This window comes from Oncorhynchus gorbuscha, linkage group LG22 (assembly GCF_021184085.1).
Source record: "Oncorhynchus gorbuscha isolate QuinsamMale2020 ecotype Even-year linkage group LG22, OgorEven_v1.0, whole genome shotgun sequence".
Classification (NCBI taxonomy): Eukaryota; Metazoa; Chordata; class Actinopteri; order Salmoniformes; family Salmonidae; genus Oncorhynchus; species Oncorhynchus gorbuscha.
The window spans coordinates 30,103,374-30,129,735 of record NC_060194.1 but is presented as its reverse complement, the minus strand read 5'-3'; the positions used below and the strand labels follow the sequence as shown (position 1 = coordinate 30,129,735).

The 26,362-nt window shown below is 39.8% G+C and overlaps 1 protein-coding gene across 3 annotated transcripts in view; it reads left to right on the top strand.

The window, feature by feature from the left end:
- Positions 1 to 26,362, top strand: part of LOC124009703 (corticotropin-releasing factor receptor 2) — a 76,049-nt gene that overhangs the window by 42,497 nt on the left and 7,190 nt on the right. For 2 of the 3 annotated variants that reach the window (XM_046321781.1, XM_046321782.1), the window contains 7 exons: positions 14,038 to 14,123; positions 16,177 to 16,283; positions 16,612 to 16,729; positions 16,832 to 16,985; positions 23,838 to 23,898; positions 25,707 to 25,779; positions 26,091 to 26,176. In XM_046321781.1, coding sequence (XP_046177737.1) covers positions 14,038 to 14,123; positions 16,177 to 16,283; positions 16,612 to 16,729; positions 16,832 to 16,985; positions 23,838 to 23,898; positions 25,707 to 25,779; positions 26,091 to 26,176 — 685 coding nt within the window. Of the gene's footprint in view, positions 1 to 8,037; positions 8,130 to 14,037; positions 14,124 to 16,176; positions 16,284 to 16,611; positions 16,730 to 16,831; positions 16,986 to 23,837; positions 23,899 to 25,706; positions 25,780 to 26,090; positions 26,177 to 26,362 lie in introns of those variants that run through there. The other variant, XM_046321783.1, reaches the window with a different exon arrangement.

The following is a 26,362-nucleotide window of genomic DNA, read 5'->3' as shown; positions in this document are numbered from 1 at the left end:
TCTTTAATTACTTGTTACTTTTATTTTTGTATTCTCATTCATATATATATATATATATAATATATATTTAACTGCATTGTTGGTTTGGGGCTTATAAGTAAGCATTTCACTGTAAGATATACAGTTGAAGTCTGAAGTTTACGTACACCTTAGCCAAATACATGTAAACTCAGTTTTTCACAATTCCTGACGTTTAATCCTAGTAAAAATTCAAAGGCTTTTAGGTCAGTTAGGATCACCACTTTATTTTAAGAATGAGAGAATGATTTATTTCAGCTGTTATTTCTTTCATCACATTCCCAGTGGGTCAGAAGTTTACATACACTCAATTAGTATTTGGTAGCGTTGCCTTTACATTTTTTAACTTGGGTTAAACATTTCGGGTAGCCTTCCACAAGCTCCCCACAATAAGTTGGGTGAATTTTGGCATTCCTCCTAACAGAGCTGGTGTAACTGAGTCAGGTTTGTAGGCCCCCTTGCGTGCACAAATTTTCTATAGGATTGAGGTCATGGCTTTGTGATGGCCTTAAGCCATTTTGCCACAACTTTGGAAGTATGCTTGAGGTCATCGTCCATTTGGAAGACCCATTTGCGACCAAGCTTTAACTTCCTGACTGATGTCTTGAGAAGTTGCTTCAATATATCCACATATATATATATATATAATAAAAAAATATATGCCATTTAGCAGACGCTTTTATCCAAAGCGACTTACAGTCATGTGTGCATACATTCTACGTATGGGTGGTCCCGGGAATTGAACCCACTACCCTGGCGTTACAAGCGCCATGCTCTACCAACTGAGCTATAGGACCACATAATTTTCCTCCCTCATGAAGCCATCTATTTTGTGAAGTGCACCAGTCCCTCCTGCAGCGAATAACCCCCACAACATGATGCTGCCAACCCCATACTTCACGGTTGGGATGGTGTTCCTTTTCCTCCAAACATAATTTGGTCATTATGGCCAAAAAGTTATATTTTTGTTTCATCAGACCAGAGGACATTTCTCCAAAAAGTACGATATTTGTTCCTGTGTGCAGTTGCAAACCATAGTCTGGCTTTTTTATGGCGGTTTTGGAGCAGTGGCTTCTTCCTTGCTGAGCGGCCTTTCAGGTTATGACGATATATGACTAATTTTACTGTGGATATTGTAACGGTTTTCTTGACTTGGAGAGGCACACCAAAGCGCAGCGTGGTTATTTTGATTCATGTTTAATAAATCACTTCACATGAACAAACTAACAAAAACAAGAAACGTGAAAACCCAAAACAGTCTTATCTGGTGCAAACACAGAGACAGGAACAATCACCCACAAACACACAGTGAAACCCAGGCTACCTAAGTATGATTCTCAATAGGAGACAACTAATGACACCTGCCTCTGATTGAGAACCATACTAGGCCGAAACATAGAAATATCCAAATCATAGAAAAACAAACATGGACTGCCCACCCCAACTCACGCCCTGACCATACTAAATAATGACAAAACAAAGGAAATAAAGGTCAGAACGTGATAGATATAGATACTTTTTCCAGCATCTTCACAAGGTCCTTTGCTGTTGTTCTGGGATTGATTTGCACTTTTCGCACCAAAGTACATTCATCTCTAGGAGACAGAACACGTCTCCTTCCTGAGTGGTATGATGGCTGCGTGGTCCCATGGTGTTTATACTTGCGTACTGCTGTTTGTACAGATGAACTTGGTACTTTCAGGCGTTTGGAAACTGCTCCCAAAGATGAACCAGGTCTACAATTTTCTTTCTGTGGTCTTGGCTGATTTCTGTTTCATTAACCCATGATGTCAAGCAAAGAGGCACTGAGTTTGAAGGTAGGCCTTGAAATACATCCACAGGTACACCTCCAAATCACTCAAATGATGTAAATTTGCCCATCAGAAGCTTCTAAAGCCATGATATCCTTTTCTGGAATATTCCAAGCTGTTTAAAGGCACAGTCAACTTAGTGTATGTAAACTTCTGACCCACTGGAATTGTGATACAGTGAATTATAAGTGAAATAATCTGTCAGTAAACAATTGTTGGGAGAATTACTTGTGTCATGCACAAAGTAGATGTTCTAACTGACATGCCAAAACTATAGTTTGTTAACAATAAATTTGTGGAGTGGTTGAAAAATGAGTTTTAATGACTCCAAACTAAGTATATGTTTCCTTCTGACTACAAATATACAGCTGTTGTATTCTGCGCATGTGACTAATACAATTTCATTTGATTTGATTTATTGTTTGTGTGTACTCAAACAAGAAAGGAACACAAATTCAACATGACACAAATTTCAACATGACTCAATACATGTCAAACAGCATACTGTAAGCACACATACAGTACATATTTTTCATATGCAAAGGAAGAAAAATGTGCCTATTTGTACTACTGTACTGTATATTAAATAAATAGTATGGAACAGATAAGGAAACTCTCAAAAAACAGTCAAATCTAAATCAGAAGTCAAGAAACAAATACTCCATTGTGAAAACAGAATAATAATAATAATAAGTCATGTCTGTTGTATTGGTCCGGCCACAGATTTTCATCAACACCACAGGCGATATTCTCCTTGGCCAGACAGCGGGGGAAATATCTTCTGGCATGACGCATCCACCCCTGACAGGACTCTGCTAGAATGTCACCACAGGCCTCCTCTATTGCCTGGAGAAGGGCCATACGTTCATGGGGTTGTGATCATACACCTTCCACCGCCATGCTGAAAACAACTCCTCAATGGGGTTGTGATCATACACCTTCCACCGCCATGCTGAAAACAACTCCTCAATGGGGTTGTGATCATACACCTTCCACCGCCATGCTGAAAACAACTCCTCAATGGGGTTGTGATCATACACCTTCTACCGCCATGTTGAAATGAACTTCTCAATGGGGTTGTGATCATACACCTTCCACCGCCATGCTGAAAACAACTCCTCAATGGGGTTGTGATCATACACCTTCCACCGCCATGCTGAAAACAACTCCTCAATGGGGTTGTGATCATACACCTTCCACCTCCATGCTGAAAACAACTCCTCAATGGGGTTGTGATCATACACCTTCCACCTCCATGCTGAAAACAACTCCTCAATGGGGTTGTGATCATACACCTTCCACCTCCATGCTGAAAACAACTCCTCAATGGGGTTGTGATCATACACCTTCCACCGTCATGCTGAAAACAACTCCTCAGTGCGGTTGTGATCATACACCTTCCACCTCCATGCTGAAAACAACTCCTCAATGGGGTTGAGATCATACACCTTCCACCTCCATGCTGAAAACAACTCCTCAGTGGGGTTGTGATCATACACCTTCCACCGCCATGCTGGAAACAACTCCTCAGTGGGGTTGAGAAATTGGGATTATGGTGGGAGATAGAGAATTGTAAACCTGGGATTGTCATGGAACCCGTTGTGGACCTGAGTGGCCCGATGGAAACGCACATTGTCCCAAATTAGAACATACATTTGCTGCACAGGATCACCTGGCCCTCTCTGCTCTGGCTGAAAAACAATTGTTATGTAAGGTGTTCAGGAAATGAAGGAGATGGGCAGTGTTGTATGGTCCAAGGAAGGACCCCATTGTGGCTCATAGCTGCTCATGTGGTGATATTTCACCCGCGCTGGCCAGGTACCTCAATGATGGCGCGTTTACCTATCTTCCTTCCTCTTCTCCTTTTTGCTTAATTGAATCCAACCTAATCTATAACTATGAGTTGCTGGGGGGATGGGACTTGCATCCAACTCCATGATTCTCTGAAATGAAAGTAAATACTGTAATTGCTGTATAGTAAAGTTCACTGGCAACATCAATGAGTCTCTAATGTTTCAAGAGTGTAATACTAGTACATTACTTACTTGCACATATTCATATTTATCCTTCACTCTTTGGGAATTCCTTTGAAATAGGATTCTAGATTTGCTTCATCCGGAGATGGTGTTTCTTAAGGATGCTGTCTGTGGTTGATAAGCTCACTCTGATGTTATGGAAGATGGCAGGGTTTTTAAAAATCTGTTGTTGGATTTCCCGCAATCTTACGCCATTATTTTCAACATCCATTTGCACAATGGCAGCCTCCTATTTGTCTATAAATAGCTGCGTTCATCCACCATGTGATGGTTGTCTTTCAGTTCTACAAATACAAAATAGCTTACAGTTCATTTAACACTACAGTAGTACAGTATACAAGATAGACATGTTACAAAGTAGTATACCTCCCAATTTCATACATAACAGTAATACATTAAACATTTACTTTGTTTCCCCTTACAGTATGTATTGGAATCTACAGTCTTTACTGTGCTTTATGTTGTACTACTGTCAAGTAGTAAAAGTAGTAGATAGGTACAGCATGTACTGCAGACATAGGACCTATTCTCATTTAGGAATGTCCAGATGATGGATGCTACGGTGAAGAGGTTCAGATTGGGCTGCACTCTGCCCAGCCTCTCTTAAGGTCAAACCATGGTTGACTGCAAGGTCCACCACCGTCGCCCAAATTTCATCAGAAATGACTTAGTTCTTCCACCACCTCCACCTCTACCCCGACCCCCACCTCTACCTCTCTCTCTGCCAAGTTTGCTTCCATTGTTCTCCAAACACAGGAGTACTCACCTGTGGCCTTTTTTTATTGCAAAGTGAACATTTGCGCAATTAGTGTTTTCCCATGTGAAGAGTGAAAGTGATCAGTTGGTAATTGAGTTTAGCTTGTTGAACAGGGTTGCTTTTCATTTGCACACAAAATATTTTAGTTGTGAAAGTTGTGCCAGAGGTAGAGAATTGTGTATTGTGTTTTGCCAAATGTGTAAAGCAAAACGTGCCAGTAGTATTGCAGATTCAGTGTATGGTTCTGCTAAATGAGTTACAGGTCTGGGTCATTGTGCCTCATGGGCCAGTTTTAGTTTGTAAACAGTTGGGGAAAACTGTAATATGAGATGAAAGGCGAGTTCGTAACGAGTTCAGAAAGCCAAGCTGGAGCTCTGTGATTTGTCCACAACGATGTGGGCAGACGTTTTGATCAAGTGAAACCTTAAGAAAATATGCACATTTTCTCTTAACGCTCAACATATTTTAGTTATAAGAAAGGTGAAATCTTATAGTTCGTCATTTTATAATTTAATTATGCTATATTTAGAACACATATAGCCTACATCATAAAATATTTCATATTTTCATATTTGTACTTGTGCTTGTGTCTACATCTCAACAATTTCTGACTACATCTCAACAATGTGACTACATCTCAACAATTTCTAAGTGACTACATCTCAACTATTTCTAAGTGACTACATCTCAACAATTTCTAAGTGACTACATCTCAACAATTTCTAAGTGACTACATCTCAACAATTTCTAAGTGTCTACATCTCAACTATTTCTAAGTGACTACATCTCAAAAATTTCTAAGTGACTACATCTCACAATTTCTCAATCTCAACTTTTCTAAGTGTCTACATCTCAACTTTCTATTTCTCAACAATTTCTAAGTGACTACATCTCAACAATTTCTAAGTGTCTACATCTCAACTATTTCTAAGTGACTACATCTCAACAATTTCTAAGTGACTACATCTCAACAATTTCTAAGTGACTACATCTCAACAATTTTTAACTATTTTTACCAGAAAGGTAACATTTTAGCCTTTCTTTGAGTATGCAGCATTACTAGTTATTGATAAATAATAACTTTTGGGGATTACGTAGATTATATTTTTGATTACATATAGTTACATTTAACTGATTATGCTGTATATATTAGCATGTCTGGCGTCATTGTACAGTAGGGTTCACATGCCTTTAATACCTCTTAAGATATCTCTTAAAAATATATGTTTTACTTCCTGGCACAGTCTGGAATAGTAGATGTTTCTTAATGCCCACAGTGCTTTTATCTTTCCTGTATGCATGTATGTATACAGGCTTCCCTTACTTCTTTATTCTCATATAAATGTGTAAACATTCTAAATAATTCCACTCCATAATATCTGTTTATTGTATCGTATCCTATGATATTCTGCTATGATAGGTTTTACTCTACTAAATGAGAGCATTGCTCGATCACTGCTAGTCAAGAACCGCTGCTAGGCAGGCACAGTGAATGTGACTGTCTGTACTGTTTTCCATTGATGCATATGTCATTCCTGCCTTGCTAATGCCTGATTCAGATATTAGCACGGTTAGGGATGAGGCAGTGTTATTAAATGTTCTGTCTCATTTACACACATTTTCAGGTGCCTTAATATTAGGATTTAGCATTTTGACTGGCCAGTATATGAGCTTTATTTCCATACCACTTTCTCAGGGTCAGAAACTGCTCATTGTACTCTATGTATAGCAATAGTAAAAGCATGAGCACATTGAGCTCATGGTAGTATAGCGGTTAGAAAGGTTGCTGTTAAGGGGGTAGGGCTAGCCAGTAGCCTATTTGAGGTTGATATCCATACCACTTTAAAGCAGTAGTAAAGGCATGACAGCATTAGGCTCATGGTAGTATGAAGGTTAGAAAGGCTGCAGGCAAGGGGTTTGGGTTTCAACCCTAACGTCTAACTGATTGGGTCAGTGGCAAGGTGACTTGTGGCTGTTGCTGTAGTGGGCTACGGTTGTGGATCAGGGAGTGCTTCCACTTGATCAGTGCCAGCCTCTGATGGAGTGCTTTCACTTGTTCAGCTCCGTCCATATCTGATCTCTGACCAATCGATGGTCTGAGGAGGAGCAGCCTGCCAGATATGGTGGTGGAAAGGGACTTATACAACAGTATAGAACGGCAGTGTGTGCATCTTCTCAGGCAGCTGTTTGAGGGAACTTTTGTGGTTGATATGGTGCTGTAATTTAATGGCAACATGACTAGCCTTTGAAACAAATAACTCATTCTACTCCACTACTCTGTTTAGAATGCACTGATCCATTTGCAAATTATGTGCAACTATCTATCCAAATAAAAGTGCTATATTTCTCCAGAATTTGACAGCTACCCCTTTAAGAATCTCATTCATCATGTCATCACATTGAGTCTGGGTCAGAGGTTGAAGTAGTCAATTCAATTTGGTCACCAAATGCTCTCATTCTGGGGACTTTTCCAAAGAGACAAATGCTGTTTATGTGTTGCTCAGTGACCTTAGTTAAAAAAGGCCAATCATATTATATTGTGGCCTGAAAGATACTCTCCTAGTCTGTTTATGAGCCTGGGGTGTTGTAGTGGAATGGTTCGCCAGAATTGTTTAGTTTTTTGGGGGTGATTTTCTTTACATACAGTATGCTGAAATCAGTGTGTACTGTATTTCAGTAGATGTCTACTGTAATGAATCTACAAGAACATATAATGTTGAGAAAAAATATGACATGGGAAAAAAGCATTCATATCCAGCCCTAGGTCTAATTTTGTCCTTAGGCTGTTCCTTTTTTAGAAGTCATGAGTCAATGTCAGAGATACTACTGCATTAGAGCAGGGTTTCACAAACTCGGTCCTGGGGCCTCCCCTGGGTGTATGTTTTGGTCGTAGCACTACACAGCTGATTCAAATAATCAAAGCATGATGATGAGTTGATTATTTGAATCAGTTGATCTGAAACAGAGATTTGCCATACAGGGTCAGATTTCTCAGGGATAAGATTTAAGGTGGCCTGCCAGACAGGGATTGAAGGCAACATACTATCAACACACTAGCTGTTGTTTTACATAGCCTTTTAAAATCATATAAATTGCATTCAGCCGAGCTGTCTAAACACCCTTCGACGTCATTTCCTCTTCCTCTTTTCAATATATTCAAGTGTACAGTATCTATCTGGAAACACTTTAACAATGGACAAAATGTATGATATTAGTAAACATTCCCTCTCAAAAATAATCAATTTACCCATTAGAGCAGGGGTATTCAGCTCTTACTCTGACGAGGTCCAGCGTCTGCTGGTTTTCTTATCTACCTGATAATAAATTGCACCCACCTGGTGTCCCAGGTCTAAACCAGACCCTAATTAGAGGGGTACAATGAAAAAACACAGTGGAACTGACTTTGAGGTCCAGAGTTGATTTTGAGGGATTTAGAGCAGCAAAATAAATATGAGTAAATATTTTTTGTAGACATGAAAATCAAAACCTTTTTTTCATTTTCCCCTGGTAAGTGAATTTAAAAGCCTTTCCCTTGATGTTGTGTTTTTTTTTGTTTTACATTTAAGAATAACATCCTTGCAAAGTGAAAATGGATAGGCTGTCACTCTAAGGCTCGAAAAGGAACATCAAAGAAGCCATTGACATATTTAATTTGTGTCATTGTGTTTAGAAGCACTGCTGTTTTTCCTTAATCTGAGAATACTGTTTGACCCTCTTGACTTTTTAAATTAAGGCGAACTACGCCCTAGCCTTACCCCGTATCTGATGTCTGTGTTCTGTCTTAAAAAGACATGCCTAACTCTCTTAAGCAGGGAGGTATATCTACTGTACTTTGACATGCCTCAGGTCATACAATTTAATTTGAAATGTCTGGAAAGCGTGACTGACAACTGGCTCAGGTGGGTGACATGCATGGAATATAGAGTCAGTATTACATCCCTTTATAGGAGTTGTTTCATATGCAGAAGCCTGGAAACTCATCTAAATCTAGGAGACCATACAGTATATTAATATATCAAAAACCTAGGAATTATACCTTTTGATTAGATTTGATTGTGTTTTTGATTCGTTTTTTTATCACCAGCATTGTGATAAAGTAGGTATGGAATTCTACAACCTGCTCAACCTGCAGCCAGCTGGATTCTCTTCAACCGTTGGGAAACCTCCTTCAATACTATAAACAACATACTGTACACTGTGTGTACAAAACATTAGGAACACCTTCCTAATATTGAGTTTCACCCCTTTTGCCCTCAGAATAGCCTCAATTCGCCCTGGCATGGACTAAAAGATGTCAAACGTGTTCCAGGGGATGCAGGTCCATGTTAACTCCAATGCTTTCCACAGTTGTGTCAATTTGGCTGGATGTCCTTTAGGTGGTGGACCATTCTTGATACACACGGGAAACTTTTGCGGGTGAAAAACCCAGCAGCATTGCAGTTCTTTACACACTCAAACCATTGTACCTGGCACCATACCCACCCCATTCAAAGGCATTTAAATATTTTGTCTTGCCCATTCACCCTCTGAATGGCACACATACACAATCCATGTCTCAATTGCCTCAAGGCTTAATTTTTCATTTGTTTTACCTGTCTCCTCCCCTTCATCTACACTCATTTAAGTGGATTTAACAGGTGACATCAATAAGGAATCTTAGCTCTCACCTGGATTCACCTGGTCAGTCTATGTCATGGAAAGATGTTTTGTACACTCAGTGTATACTGTACACAGAACCCTCAGTTTCTCCTTATCCAAGTCCAAAGTAAGAGTTGAAACTGACTCTAGAGTGCCATAGTTATGGAAAGAGAAACAAATATATGAATAAAGTGGCTTCATCATGCATTTTGTACAGATGGTTAGTCAGAAACCTGTACTCCTCTCAACCTGCTCCCCAGACCTAAATTCTTGACTGAAAGAGTGTTCTTCACGAAGAAAGGATGATATGAACACAGAGAAAAATTAAGTATCTGGGAAAATCCCCCTCGTCTTAGAAGTGTAGAACTGGGGGTGTTTGAGCTACTGTACAAGACTTTGCCTGCAGACAGGCACTGTTGAAAGTATCTGAGTATTCCCGGAATGCCACCCAATGACTTTGGATTTACTTTGTCAACTCTGGAGTGTCTGAGTACAGAGGAGGATGAACCTTTAGGGAGTCAGAGGTACAATCCAGTTCTCTTTAATATCCTAAAAAAACACTCAAAATGTATTTAGTACATCTCTCATCTGTGAAACAAGGCGTTTGTTGTTCAGCACTGCCTCTGGCATTGGATCAATGCACATGTCCAGTTAGTTTTGTTAAACAGGGTCAAATGAACAGACTCAATGTATTTGGTTGGGTAATGTCATTGATTGTTTTGCCTTGTCTCATGGGACTCACGCTGCCTGTTTGTTCCAAATGATTTAACTGAAGGTGTACGCTGCATCCAATTCAACTGTATAGATTCTTCATGGTTAAATATCCATCCAGTGCAAATTAAAAACATTGATTATGAGCCGAGGTCTTACTGTTGATTAGGAAATACCATTGAACTCAGAACAATAAGATTTGACTCAAGATTTAACTGATAGCGTGATACCTCGTTATGCACACATGTTAGCTTTATTCATAATCAGGTGTTGTCCTTTGACTTGTGTCTCAGTAAATCCTGATGTGTTGAAAGGTAATAAACCAGATTGCATGGCCAGATCTGACCGTCTTTATTCAACCCCACTGCCACCCCATCCACTAACTCAGCACACCCTGCTCCTACAATCAATCATCAAGCCAATATTTAGCTAAAAAAGGTCAGTGAACATGCCTCAATGTTAATTGTATACATCATGATTTTGTATATCTCATTATACAAACGAGAGACAATCATACAGTATCAAAATGTTGAAAAGAAAATAGTGTGAGGCGTTGGAAAGGACTGATTCATTTGAAATGATCTGATTCTCTTTCATGAAATGGACATAACATAATGCACAAAATTAAGAGGATTAAAAATAAGTTTGAAGTTGTCTTCAAGAAATTATACTTTTTTAAAATCTCCGAAATGTAGAAAATGGGGATATTAAAATGTTAAATCTGTTCAAAGTTGATTACAATAAGAGGTTTTAAAAGATATGCAAATATATTAACTGGAGGACAAAGAGGCTTTGCAAATCCCCTTTCATAAATTAACATTTTTATTCCTAAAGTGTCTAGGGTGGCAGAAAAAAGATTAAACCGGTAAACTTTGAACCGAGGGGCAAAGTAACACTCTTGTCTCGACTCACAGGAGAGTGCTAAGTGAAAGACTGTTGTGTCACTACTATGGACTTAATAACTGCTACTGTAAGTTAAAGATTGAAAGTGTTACTGATTGTTGTGTAACTATTATTGGCTTAATCCTACACATGAATGATTCTGTAACTATTATCAATTTATTATCTACTAGGACTACTACAAGTGAATGATTGAAAGTGTTACTAGAGAGGCAGCTGTTTATCGTTGTCTCTGATTGGGAACCATATTTAGGCAGCCATCTTCTTTGGGTATTACGTTGGTTATTGTCTGTGTCTGCACTCGTTGTCATAGCGTCACGTTCGTTTTGTTGTTTAAGTTTAAGTGTTCTTCGTGTTTTTTCGTCATTCAATAAAATAATGTATTCACAGCACGCTGCGCTTTGGTCTACTCCATATGACGATTGTGACAACGTTGCTATGCTAAACAAATCATTGGCATGTAGCTAGCTAGCAGAGATTCAATGATGTGGATAGAAAATAACTTCAATGAATAATGATTTAATAAATATCCAATAGGCCTACATACAGAGAGTTTGCATTTGTAAAATGATACGTTGTTACACAGGTCGTAGAGGCAGACAGGTATGTTTATACAACCCCCAACTATTGCAAACCAAATAGTAGCATGGTGTAACGTGTGAGCTGGGAGCTGGGAAGCAAGTTCAGGGAGTGAATACATTTAATGACTGACTGAATGAAACATAATACAATACAACACAAGAAACACGAACAACACACAGACATGAAACAGAAAAACAATATCGCCTGGGGAAGGAACCAAAGGGAGTGACATAAATAGGGCAGGTAATCTAGGAGGTATTGGAGTCCAGGTGAATGTTATTATGCGCTGATGCACGTAACGAGGGTGACAGGTGTGCGCCATAACGAGCAGCCTGGTGACCTAGAGGCCGGAGAGGGAGCACACGTGACAGGACCCCCTCCCTGATGCGCGGCTCCAGCCGCAGGACGCAGACCAAAATGACGATCCCGGGGATCAAGAGCGGACCGGTCACCTCTGCTGAGGCACAGGAACCTGTCGATCTGGCTGAGGCGTGGGAGCATGGCGACCTACATCTGCATTGTTTGCTGTTTCGGGTTTTAGGCTGGGTTTTTGTACAGCACTTTGAGATATCAGCTGATGTACGAAGGGCTATATAAATACATTTGATTTGATTTGATTTGACCTGACACATGGAAAAATATTTGTGTAGATGCTTATTCCCCGAAGCTGATGAAGTTTATGAATTTCCTGCCTGGGCTGTAGGGCAGTGGAATTATGACATTAATACGTCATGGTATTTTGTAGGAGTTGTTGTCCCACAACTCCTGCATATCAACCAATTAGCATCCAGGATCCAAACAACCTGTTTTACAATGTTGTTTAACTATCATTGACTTAAGTCTACACATGAATGATCTTGTAACTATTATTGAGTTAACTACACTGAACAAATCTATAAACGCAACATTCAAGAATTTAAAAGATTTAACTGAGTGAGTTACAGTTCATCCAAGGAAATCAGTCAGTTGAATTAAATTCATGAGCCTCTATGGATTTCACTTGTCTTGGAATACAGATATGCTTCTGTTGGATGACGAACACAATTGAATTTTATCGATGGCAATTTACATTTACATTACATTTAAGTCATTTAGCAGACGCTCTTATCCAGAGCGACTTACAAATTGGTGCATTCACCTTATGACATCCAGTGGAACAGTCACTTTACAATAGTGCATCTAAATCTTAAAGGGGGGGGGTGAGAGGGAATACTTATCCTATCCTAGGTATTCCTTAAAGAGGTGGGGTTTCAGGTGTCTCCGGAAGGTGGTGATTGACTCCGCTGTCCTGGCGTCGGGAGGGAGTTTGTTCCACCATTGGGGGGCCAGAGCAGCGAACAGTTTAGACTGGGCTGAGCGGGAAAATGCACAGAGATACCATGACGGGATCCTGAGGCACATTGTCGTGTCATTCAACCGCCTCCATCACCTCATGTTTCAGCATGATAATGCACAGCCCCATGTCGCAAGATTCTGTACACAATTCCTGAAAGCTGAAAATGGCTCAGTTCTTACATGGCCTGCAAACTCACCAGACATGTCACCCATTGAGGATGTTTGGGATGCTCTGGATCGCCATGTATGACAGCAATATCCAGAAACTTCGCACAGCCATTGAATAGGAGTGGGACATCATTCCACAGGCCACAATCAACAGCCTGATCAACTCTATGAGAACGAGATGTGTGAGGCATGCAGCGCGACAAATATTTTTTTACAGTTTTTTTTTTTAAAGGTATCTGTGACCAACAGATGCATATCTGTATCCCCAGTCATGTGAAATTCATAGAATAGGGCATACTCATTTTTTTAGTTTATTAATTTGACCAGATAGAAGAACATAACACATAAAACTTGAAAAATCCATACATGCAACATGAATATAATAATTGAGGATAACACACAGTAAAGTCTGGGTCTTATTTCCATATTGGTCCTCTTCATTTATTTAAATTGACTGATTTCTTTATATGAACTGTAACTCAGTAAAATCTTTGAAATTGTTACATGTTGCGTTTTATATATTTGTTCAGTATATTATAGACTTACTTCATAACTGTTACTACAAATGAATGATTGTTGTTTTACTATTATCTACTTATCTTAAATATAGCATATTCATATGTATTGTGTAATATTGAACTCAACATTGATGACAAGACTAAATTCATACATTTGATTTTTGGCCAAAAGGAGCAACCAGCTATGAGAACACATCTTAATTTGAACACTCTTTTGTTACTGAGAATTTTCCTGCATCACAGGAAATGCAGATGAGCTTTGTGATTTACATAAATTCACTGAAAATCCACACTAACACACAGTTATATTAACAGTATTGCACTTTTCATGTAGACTACTTTTAGCCAGCTGGTTAGCCAGCCTAACCACGGATCAAGCAATATTATGGACTAAACGTTCAAATCCTGTTGCTGAAGGATTATTTTTCCGTGACAGTATAGTTCAAATTAAGATCCTACATCTGTATATTTCTGTTTACTCTATTGAATGTACCTGTACTTGAATTATAGCACATAAGTAATGTGACCATACATTTACAATCCTCTCACTCCTCTTTTCGCAGGGAGTGCTTACAGAGAATGCATGGATAATGGAACGTGGGCTCTGAAGAGCAACTACTCCAGTTGTGAACCCATTTTGGAGGAGAAGGTTGGTTTAACTGTTGGTTATACAGATCAAACCCTATGCCTTCTCCTTTATTATGCTCATTGCAAGTAACCTGTTAGAGACAACGTTAACAACAAGAACCACACACATCACATACACAACCACACACAACCACACACATCTCATTCCAAAACCATGGGCGTTAATATAGAGTTGGTCCCCCCTTTGCAGCCTTGACAGCCTCCACTCTTCTGAGAAGGCTTTCCACTAGATATTGGAACATTGCTGCGGGAACTTGCTTCCATTCAGCCGGAAGAGCATTGTGAGGTTGAGCACTGATGTAGGGCACTTAGGCCTGGCTCGCCGTCGGCTATCCAATTAATTCCAAAGGTGTTCCATGGAGTTGAGGTCAGGGACCTGTGCTGGCCAGTCAAGTTCTTCCACACTGATCTCAACAAATCATTTCTGTATAGACCTCGCTTTGTGCATGGGGAAATTGTCATGCTGATACAGGAAAGGACCTTCCCAAACTTTTGCCACAAAGTTGGAAGCACAGAATTGTCTAGAATGTCATTGAATGCTGTAGTGTTAAGATTTCTCTTCACTGGAACTAAGGGGTCTAGCCCGAACCATGAAAAACAGCCCCAGACCATTATTCTTCCTCCACCAAACTTTACAGTTGGTACTATGCATTAGGGCAGGTAGCGTTCTCCTGGCATCCGCCAAACCCAGATTCGTCCGTCGGACTGCCAGATGGTGATGTGTGATTCATCACTCCAGAGAATGCGTTTTCACTGCTCCGGAGTCCAATGTTGGCGAGCTGTACGCCACTCCTGCTGATGCTTGGCATTGAGCATGGTGATCTCAGGCTTGTGTGCGGCTGTTTAGCCATGGAAACCCATTTCATGAAGCTCCTGACTAACAGTTCTTGTGCTGACATTTCTTACAGAAGCAGCTCTAGCAGGGCAGAAATTTGATGAACTGACTTGTTGGAAAGGTGTCATCCTATGACGGTGCCACATTGAAAGTCACTGAGCTCTCCAGTAAAGCCATTCTACTGCCTATGTTTGTATATGGACAATGCATGGCTGTATACTCAATTTTATATTCCTGTCGACAACGGGTGTGGCTGAAATAACCAAATCCACTCATTTGAAGGGCTGTCCACATACTTTTGTGTATATAGTGTAATCAGATCAACCTGTTAGACACGATGATGTACAATATGTCCAAGATAACAACATTTAAAATGATATCTTTGGTATAACGGTTTTCTTCCGTTGAAGGAGAGGAGGACCAAAATGCAGCGTGGTTAGAGTTCAACATGTTTAATAAAGGCCATACACAAGAATACTACAAAATACAAAACAATAAATGTGAAAACCGAAACAGTCCTATCTGGTGCAATGACAGAAATACAGAAGACAACCACCCACAAAGTACCCACAGAATATGGCTGCCTAAATACGGTTCCCAATCAGAGACAACAATAGACAGCTGCCTCTAATTGAGAACCAATCTAGGCAACCATAGACATACAAACTACCTAGAAAGGAAACAGCCCCATAAACATACAAAAAACCCTGACCAGACAAAACACATAAATCCGCCATGTCACACCCTGACCTAATCAAAATAATAAAGAAAACTAAGATAACTAAGGCCAGGGCGTGACATCTGGAATGGTTGTGTAACATGATTAGCGGATTATTTTCATGCATACTTTAGGACTTTCAAAATGATGATATTTATGTTTGCTGCTTTACTGATGTCACAAATACGGAAAGATTTTCACATATAGTGCAGAATTAGTTGTGTCATAATTACCTTACTTGTCTGATTAGGGCATATTTATGGCACATTCACTATATAATAACAGTTGATTTATTCTTACTAATCCAGTCAGCTAAAGTATGTAATTTATCATCAGAATGTTTCACCTTTCCATTTGTATGTATTATCGATATCTGTTGAAGGTGAATTGTGCATTGCAAATGTATGTCTCTGTCAATGTGTATATAACCCCTTTATTTTTAGTTTAACATTTTGTGTCTATCGAGATTTTGAAGTAGATCTTGTGATATTCTCCCCACAGAGGAAATACCCAATGCACTATAAGATTGCTCTGATCATCAACTACCTCGGCCACTGTATTTCTGTGGGAGCTCTTGTCATAGCCTTCATTCTCTTCTTATGCTTAAGGCAAGTACAGAAATAGTACCCTTCTAAATGTATCTGCAGTACATGTGACCTCTTACAAAATAATGACTGAAATTGATGTGGACTGCAGGACTGCCCTCCTATTAGGCTAACTCGCTTAATGTCTTTTAAGTGTCTATGTAAAGTATGCACTGTGTATTGATGCTTAATTAATATAGCACTTTTAAAAAATGATCAAGTAAATTGCACCCAAGAATAAAATGTGTTTAAATGTATACTTGTCGCCTACTATAGGAATATGTTTTTGACTGGAATTTTGTAACTTTAGGTATGTAGACTAAAACATTGTTTTCTTTATTTCCTTCTCTAGGAGCATACGATGCCTTCGAAACATAATCCACTGGAATTTGATAACAACCTTCATTTTGAGGAATGTTATGTGGTTCCTACTTCAGTTGATTGATCACAATATACATGAGAGCAATGAGGTAACTGTCGTTAAAAATGATAAAAATGTACAGTTCACATGACTGTTTAAGCTTTTTATTGCACTAATAACTAACTATGATTGTTTTCCTATCTTTCTACAGCCTTGGTGTCGTCTTATAACGACTATATATAACTATTTTGTGGTGACCAATTTTTTCTGGATGTTTGTTGAAGGATGCTACCTTCACACAGCCATTGTGATGACTTATTCAACAGACAAGCTAAAGAAATGGGTCTTCTTGTTCATTGGCTGGTGTAAGTGCATTCTAATGAATAATGTTCAGCATCAGCAAGTGTTTGAGTACCAATTTACAATGTCAGACTATGACAAGTGACTGGCTTCTATCATAAAACTGCATAAGGCAGAATTAACACCGCCTAAATATGAAACATGAAATGGCAGTTATTATGTTTACCCTCTTTTCAAAAATCATATTGTCACCTCCATGAGCCAATGTGACAGTCTGGTTAAAACAAATTGTTTCTAGAAATAGGAATATCATTTACTGTAGCTGTAAGAGGTAAATCCCCACATATTACATAGAACAGACCAGTGATTTTATTAATTCACCTCCATCACAAAGGGTGAATGCTACAGAATGCTTGAGTATACGTATGTAGACAATGTAGTTAAATATCGCTGATTAGCAAAACCCCATTCCATTTCTCTCAAAGCACCTTGTGAGATGAAACCAAAAGCATGTATTTTCAAGAAATGACCATACGCTATTGGATTGTGGGTAAATCAGAGGTGGTTGTGCATCATTTCAGGCCTGTGATTGAGCAAGTACTTGATGGGACGGGCAGCAGATGCATCCAGTCATCACCACATAAAAGACCCAGGCTCACCTAGAGCTGAAGTGTTAGTGAAAGCACATTGCAGTCAGGAGAGACTAGCACTTATGTTAGAAACTGACTCACACCATGGAGAGGCACCTGAAATGACACGAGTAGCCTTGAGTCATTCGGCTGAGCTGAGCTCACTGCTGAGCCATCTTGCCATTTTCTTTATGTAACATGTACAGTAGTGTAGGACTTTATATGCACTGGAATAAAAACATTGATCTGAATGGATATGTATATAGCTCACATTTAAGTGAATCATCCCATATAGCTCTTTGTACTTATTGTAGGCTAGGGTAAAGGCCAGGGTATAGTAAATAGATCCAGTATAGTTATTAGAAATCTCATATTGGCCCCAAAATGTAATTAACTAAAGTTTGTTCACTCAATTCAGCTACGTGTAGTGGAGGTGTTGTGGAGTTGTTTCATTCCATTGGTTTCAGCAGTGGGATGTGTTGGTGTCAGGAGTGGGATGTGTTGGTTTCAGCAGTGGGATGTGTTGGTATCAGGAGTGGGATGACGGTCAGAATTCATTTTATACATTTACATTTAACAAAATGTTTCAGTTGATCTAGCAGTCTATCTGAACAGTTATGTCTTTGCTATGTACATTTATTCTGTAAGAAGTGAAAACCTTGCACAGTAGTGGATCATTTGTCTATATATGTTAAAAGTTAAGATTGTAATCAGGTTTTATGTTTGTTTTATTGGGATGTCCTTCAGTAATTTACTCAGTCTGCCACAGTTCCACTGATGATCAAGTGGTTTTCATGCGCAGGTCTCAGATTTGAAGTGGAATCTTACAGTATTTGCAACATTGAATTATGATCTCTCATTTCAGGCATTACCGTGACAAGACTTGGTTCTTACTCTTGTGAATCATAATTTCTAATCAGTATGTCTGTCATGTCGGTTAGTTTAACATAGACTTTTTTTCTCTTTTTCTAGATTAGAACAATTCTGCGTTGTCTAGGTATTATAAGGGCACAGGGCGAGACCCAGATACAGACACGGGAGGCAGATGGTTCAAGTCTCTGATATTTATTATAATCCAAGGGGCAGGCAAGAGAATGGCAGTGGACAGGCAAAAGATCATAAACAAGGTCAGAGTCCAGGAGGTACAGAGTGGCAGGCAGGCTTGAGGTCAGCGCAGGCAGTATGGTCAGGCAGGCGGTTTCAGAGTCAAGGCAGGGAAGGGTCAAAACCCAGGAGGACTAACAAAAGAGTGATAAGAACAAGACAGGACAAACTGGCAACAGACAAACAGGAATAAATGCAATAAATACCCATGGACTAATGGGGAAAATGGGTGACACCTGGAGATGGGTTGAGACAATCACAAAGACATGTGAAACAGATCAGGGCATGACAGGTATTTGTATTTACTGTGGATCCCCATTAGCTACTCTTCCTGGGGTCCAGACACATTAAGGCACATGACAAAATAAACAGCGATTAATTAGGGGGTGGGAGGGCCAGATGGGCAGAACGTAGTACTCTGGTTGGGGTGTAGCATAGTCTGAAGGTAGAAAGGGGCAGTTCCTCTTGCTGCTTCATAGGCATGTACCATGGTCTTGTAGTGGAAGCGAGATTTGACTGGAAGCCAGTGCAGTATGTGGAGGAACGGGTGAAATGGGAGAATTTATTACGGACAGACTTCTCCCCATCTTAGCTACCATTGCGTCAATATGTTTTGACTATGACAGTTTACAATCATGGGTTATAAATCTCCTCAACTTGCTCAATTTCCACATTATTCAGTACAATATTATGTTGAGGTATAGAGCTTAGTGAATGGTTTATTCCAAATGCAATGCTTTTAGTAAAAAAATGGCACTAGCTTATTACTTGCCACACATTCTAAAACTAACTGCAGCACTTACTGTGATAGCTGATGTGTATACATAGACACACTGGCTTTATTCAGTGCCAGTGACAGGTCATTAGTAAAGATTGAAAAAGCAAGGGGCCTAGACAACTGCCCTGGGGAATACCTGACTCTACCTGTATTCTGTTGGAGGCTTCCTTAAAGAACACCTGCCGTGTTCTGTTAGACAGGTAACTCTCAATCCACAATATAACAGGGGATGTAAAGTCATAACACGTACGTTTTCCAGCAGCAGATTATTATTGATCATGTCAAACGCTGCATTGCAGTCTGACAAAACAGCTCCCACAAGCTTCGTATTGTCATTTCTTTCAACCAATCATCAGTCATTTGTGGAAGTGATGTACATGTTTAGTGCACCTCCTTATAAGAATGCTGAAAGTCGGTTGTTAATTAATTTACTGTGAAATAGTATTGTATCTGGTCAAACACAATGTTTTCCAAAAGTTTACTAAGGGTTGGTAGCAGGCTGATTGGTTGGCTGTCGGAGCCAGTAAAGGTTGCTTTGCTATTCTTGGGTAGCGGAATTACTTTTGCTTCCCTCCAAGCCTGAGGGCACACACTTTACTGTAGGCTTAGATTGAAGAGATGGCAAATAACAGTGGCAATATAGTCCGCTATCATCCTCAGTAATTTTCCATCCAAGTTGTCAGACCCAGGTGGCTTGTCATTGTTGTTATAAAATAATTTGTTCACCTCTTCCACACTCACTTTAGGGAATTCAAAATGACATTGCTTGGATTAACAGACGCATTCAGTGGAGTTAGAGGAATATAAATTAGGTTACTTAAATTATGACTACCAACACCCTTGGGACAATATTTTAAGGGCAGCAGGTAGCCTAGCGACTAAGAGCGTTGGGCCAGTAGCGCTGGTTTGAATCCCTGCGAAGTCTAGGTGAAACATCTGTCAATGTGCCCTTGAGCAAGGCACTTAACCCTAATTGCTCCTGTAAATTGCTCTGCATAAGTGTGTCTGGTAAATGTAAGATGACGTAGCCTAACACAGACAGAAGCATGTCTGTTCTATTAAATATATTCTCAAATACTTGTGTGCCTGAACTGACATGCATTATTGTTGCTGACACTGATGTTCAGATGAAGGGAATTAAATAATCTAAAATGGGTACCATCTCAGTGCTAAACTCAAACAGCTGTGTAGCCAACTATAGCTGCTGGCAACCTAATTCAAAGCCTATACTTTATCACTCAGGTAACTTTCCAGTGCTACTATTTTTGTCATGTAATGTTGTTATTAAAACTGAATCAGACAACCCCATAGTAGACTAGTTGACCTATTTACCTAGTCATCTTTTTGTTGTGTGTTCTATGCAAGAGTAAATCAAATCAAAATCAAATCAAATGTATTTGTCACATACACATGGTTAGCAGATGTTAATGCAAGTGTAGTGAAATGCTTGTGCTTCTAGTTACGACGATGCAGTAATAACCAACGAGTAATCTAACCTAACAATTCCAAAATGACTACCTTATACACACAAGTGTAAAGGGATAAAGAATATGTACATAAAGATATATGAATGAGTGATGGTACAGAACGGCATAGGCAAGATGCAGTAGATGGTATCGAGTACAGTATTTACATCTACATACTGTATGAGATGAGTAATGTAGGTTATGTAAACATTATATTAAGTAGAATTGTTTAAAGTGGCTAGTGATATATTTTACATCGATTTCCATCAATTCCCATTATTAAAGTGGCTGGAGTTGAGTCAGTGTGTTGGCAGCAGCCACTCAATGTTAGTGGTTGGTGTTTAACAGTCTGTTGGCCTTGAGATAGAAGCTGTTTTTCAGTCTCTCGGTCTCTGCATTTGATGCAACTGTACTTACCTCGCCTTCTGGATGATAGCAGCGTGAACGGGCAGTGGCTCGGGTGGTTGTTGTCCTTGATAATCTTTATGGCCTTCCTGTGACATCGGGTGGTGTAGGTGTCCTGGAGGGCAGGTAGTTTGCCCCGGTGATGCGTTGTGCAGACCTCACTACCCTCTGGAAAGCCGTACCAGGCGGTGATACAGCCCGACAGGATGCTCTCGATTGTGCATCTGTAGAAGTTTGTGAGTGCTTTTGGTGACAAGCCGAAATTCTTCAGCCTCCTGAGGTTGAAGAGGCGCTGCTGCGCCTTCTTCACGATGCTGTCTGTGTGGGTGGACCAATTCAGTTTGTCTGTGATGTGTACGCCGAGGAACTTAAAACTTACTACCCTCTCCACTACTGTCCCATCGATGTGGATAGGGGGGTGCTCCCTCTGCTGTTTCCTGAAGTCCACAATCATCTCCTTAGTTTTGTTGACGTTGAGTGTGAGGTTATTTTCCTGACACCACACTCCGAGGGCCCTCACCTTCTCCCTGTAGGTCGTCTCGTCGTTGTTGGTAATCAAGCCTACCACTGTAGTGTCGTCCGCAAACTTGATGATTGAGTTGGAGGCGTGCATGGCCACGCAGTCGTGGGTGAACAGGGAGTACAGGAGAGGGCTCAGAATGCACCCTTGTGGGGCCCCAGTGTTGAAGATCAGCGGGGTGGAGATGTTGTTACCTACCCTCACCACCTGGGAAGTCCAGTACCCAGTTGCACAGGGCGGGGTTCGAGACCCAGGGTCTCGAGCTTGATGACGAGTTTGGAGGGTACTATGGTGTTAAATGCTGAGCTGTAGTCGATGAACAGCATTATCACATAGGTATTCCTCTTGTCCAGATGGGTTAGGGCAGTGTGCAGTGTGGTTGAGATTGCATCGTCTGTGGACCTATTTGGGCGGTAAGCAAATTGGAGTGGGTCTAGGGTGTCAGGTAGGGTGGAGGTGATATGGTCCTTGACTAGTCTCTCAAAGCACTTCATGATGACGGAAGTGAGTGCTACGGGGCGGTAGTCGTTTAGCTCAGTTACCTTAGCTTTCTTGGGAACAGGAACAATGGTGGCCATCTTGAAGCATGTGGGAACAGCAGACTGGGATAATTGAATATGTCCGTAAACACACCAGCCAGCTGGTCTGCGCATGCTCTGAGGACGCGGCTGGAAATGCCGTCTGGGCCTGCAGCCTTGCGAGGGTTAACACGTTTAAACGTTTTACTCACGGCTGTAGTGAAGGAGAGTCCGCATATTTTGGTTGCGGGCCGTGTCAATGGCACTGTATTGTCCTCAAAGCGGGCAAAAAATGTATTTACTCTGCCTGGGAGCAAGACATCCTGGTCCTCTCAGGGGTGCATTCAAGTTGGGAAAGACATATGAGGAAAACATATTTTGCTAAAAAAAGAGGGGGATCCCAGTTTTCCATCGCTTCCACATTTATTTCTCTACTCCTTTAATTGCGCATCTGACATCATTTTACAAATGCAGTTTTACAACTGAGTTTCAAGCATGGTTCAGGTCCAGCTGCACAATAGAGCTCTTAAAGGGGCAATGACATCTTAATGGGGCAATGACGTACTTTGTAATAGAAACGAAAAAATGCAAATTTTTGTGTGAATAATAATTAAGAATGATTTATATATACATATTTATATTAAAATAATTAGCATTAATAATAATAACAATCAGGATGTTGTGTCCAATGGGGTAAATGCAGATACACAAACCCCATACTTCAGCCTATGTATATTTTATAGCCCCTATGCTGCAGCAGTTGGGCTATAGGACATAATGCTTATTGCTAATAACACATCTGATGATATAGACCATGCATTGGCTACAAATAATTTTTACATACATTTTACCAATATGTTATTGGGCCCATTTCTGGAGTTGGAAATTATATTGTAGATGGTGTCAGCATACTTTTTAAAATCATGAATTTTGAGTAGAATGTCCTTTTTAAAAAGTCACCAGAACTGAGCTTCTCAGTCCTACATATAAATTATCCCAGGGAAGACCCCGGACCCCCTAAGCAACGAGTCTGGAACGGGTCTGGAACTCACAGTTTAATACATAAACAAAATAATCCTCAATCCCTAAAAGCATGATGGCCATGACTTTCTTACATGAAAGAGGAGGTTAACTTGGCCCCAGACAATCGATCTGAGATCAACTTAAGATTCATTCCTAGGATCTTTTTTATTTTTCTTTAACCGCTGAATGTAAAAAGTGGAATAGCTTTAACTTTATCTGTCCAACAATAGAGACCAAGACGATAAGACGTTCTTAAGCCAGATCAAAGTAGAACTGGACAGATCCAACTGGCCTCAATGGATTCCCTTAATTTAATCTTTGTAATAGCTGCTAAACACTGCAGCCTGATTCTAATTTAGAGCATGTCCCTACTCCCTGATGATATTAACACTATCACTCAGACGTTGTAGTCTTCAATACTTTTAGATGTGATGTTTATTGCCAATAAGTTTAAAAAATATATCTTTCTTTCAGGCATTCCATGTCCTATAATTGTTGCTTGGGCCATTGGGAAGCTTTACAATGAAAATGAACAGTAAGTGCACATTTCTAATTAACAACAACAGTGGAATCTCAAGCATTTTATAGTAAGTAGTTTGTGTTGTAGACATTTTGTTGTATTTGATGACCTTTGATGGAGTGGATAGAAACCTAGACGTATCACGTTTCAGAATGATGATGTCTTATATCCTTTGTGGTACATTGTAGTAATTACACCTTTCTGGTTTTAGTAACAGTATTGGTAACACTATTCAAAATCACACCATGGCCAAAACTATTGTTAGCAAAAACAGTTCACTGCAGATGGAACCTAAAACAATTATTAACAAAGTATTTTTTTAAAGAATTGAACCAAAAGGTTCCTCTTTTTGAACGATGTCTTATATCCTTTGTGGTACAGTGTAGTAATTACACCTTTCTAGCGCAGGCGTTCCGCTAGCGACCCACCTCGACAACATCCGGTCAAATTGCAGAGCGCCAAATTAAAAAATAAATGCAATATTAAATATTCATGATAACACAAGTGTCATACGTGATTCTTTAGCTTAAAATCTTGGCAATCTAAACGTCCCAGGAACACAATAGATGGTTGATTTGTTCGATAAATTCCTTCTTTATATCCCAAATAGTCCGTTTAGTTTCTCCAAACAAATCGAACGACATTTCTAATTCATTATTAGGTAGTCTAATATCTAAATAAACTATAATATTTCATACAGAGTGAACTATTTTCAAGCGGAAAGAAAAAGAACGCAGCTTGCTCCCTCGATCACGCGCGCAATGAGACTAGTTTTGCCTTTGGACTTCCTGAGGATAAACAACTATTCCTAGTTGGTTTTTCAGAATACAAGCCTGAAACCATGTATAAAGACTGTTGACATCTAGTGGAAGCCATAGGAACTGCAATTTGGGAGGCGGAAGTCTTTGTTTTCAATAGCTTAACCTTTGAATTGGCTGACAGGTCAACAGAAAAAAATGTGTCCCCGGGTTTCCACCTGCCAAATCAGTTCTGTTATACTCACAGACATAATTGTAACAGTTGTAGAAACATTAGAGTGTTTTCTATCCAAAACTACCATGCATATGCATATTCTAGCTTCTGGGCCTGAGTAGCAGGTAGTTTACTTTGGGCACCTCAGTCATCCAATCTTCCGAATACTGCCCCCTAACCGTAACGAGATTTATTTAAATCGGTCGAAACTACGGTCGAAACGGCCATCGAAACTACTAATACTGATTCCAGGTGATTCAGCAATTTACTGTATTGTTGGTGTCACAGAGGCATTTGCTGTAGCATTTACAAGAGGATAATTCATGTTATCTAAAGTTATTTGATAGATAAGTGTATTTGAAATGGTTATTTCTGTCCTTTTTAATACAAGAAAGTCAGACGTCAAGTTCATTAGTTAGAGGTCGTGTTTTAAAGTTTTGACTTTGAGGTCTATGCTGCTATTATGAAGGTACTTCACGGAAAATGAAGAGTCAACATTCACTCTCCAATTCAATTTGAGTGTCTCAAGAACTTCAACGCTGCTGGGTTTTTCATGGTCAACAGTTTCCCATGTGTATCAAGAATGGTCCACCACCCAAAAGGCATCCAGCCAATTTGACACAACTGTGGGAGGCATTGGAGTCAACATGGGCCAGCAGCCTTGTGGAATGCTTTTGACACCTTGTCAAGTCAATGCCTCAACGAATTGGGGCTGTTCTGAGGACAAAGGGGGGTGCAACTCAATATTAGGAAGGTGTTCCTAATGTTCTGTACACTCAGGGTAGATTGATACAAATGGTTAATATGCTACATTTTGAAAGCAAAGCCATTCATTTAATGTTTGTCAACAGATGCTGGTTTGGGAAAGAACCTGGAAAGTATATTGACTACATTTATCAAGGGCCGGTCATCCTTGTTCTTTTGGTAAGTAACAAGTCACTGCAGTCCTTGGTTCAAAATCCAGGCTGCCTCACATCTGGCTGTGATTGGGAGTCCCATAGAGCAGCGCACAATTGCCCCAGGTTTGGCCGGGATAGGCCATCCTTGTAAATAGGAATTTGTTCTTAACTGACTTGCCTAGTTAAATAAAGGTTAAATTAAAGATTTTTTTTAAATAAGCTGCTTTAATGCAACAACACATTTCAGTTCCTCAGTTGTTGTTTTTTCATTACTAAAACATCATGTTCTACATAATGAACTCATAATTAATGTTTTCCATCTGTATTCTCTGCTAGATAAACTTCGTTTTCCTCTTCAACATAGTAAGAATTCTCATGACCAAGCTGAGAGCTTCTACCACATCAGAAACCGTACAGTACAGGTGAGTCACTTCTCCCGTGGGGGTTGTTATTTGGAATATCGCATGCCATATTATGCCACCTTTACTTGACCCCCATTTCATATCTTTGATAAAATATTTATATGCGATTCTGCATACTAAGGTAAAAGTAAAGATACCTTAATGGGAAATGACTCCAGTAAAAGTGAAAGTCAACCAGTAAAATAC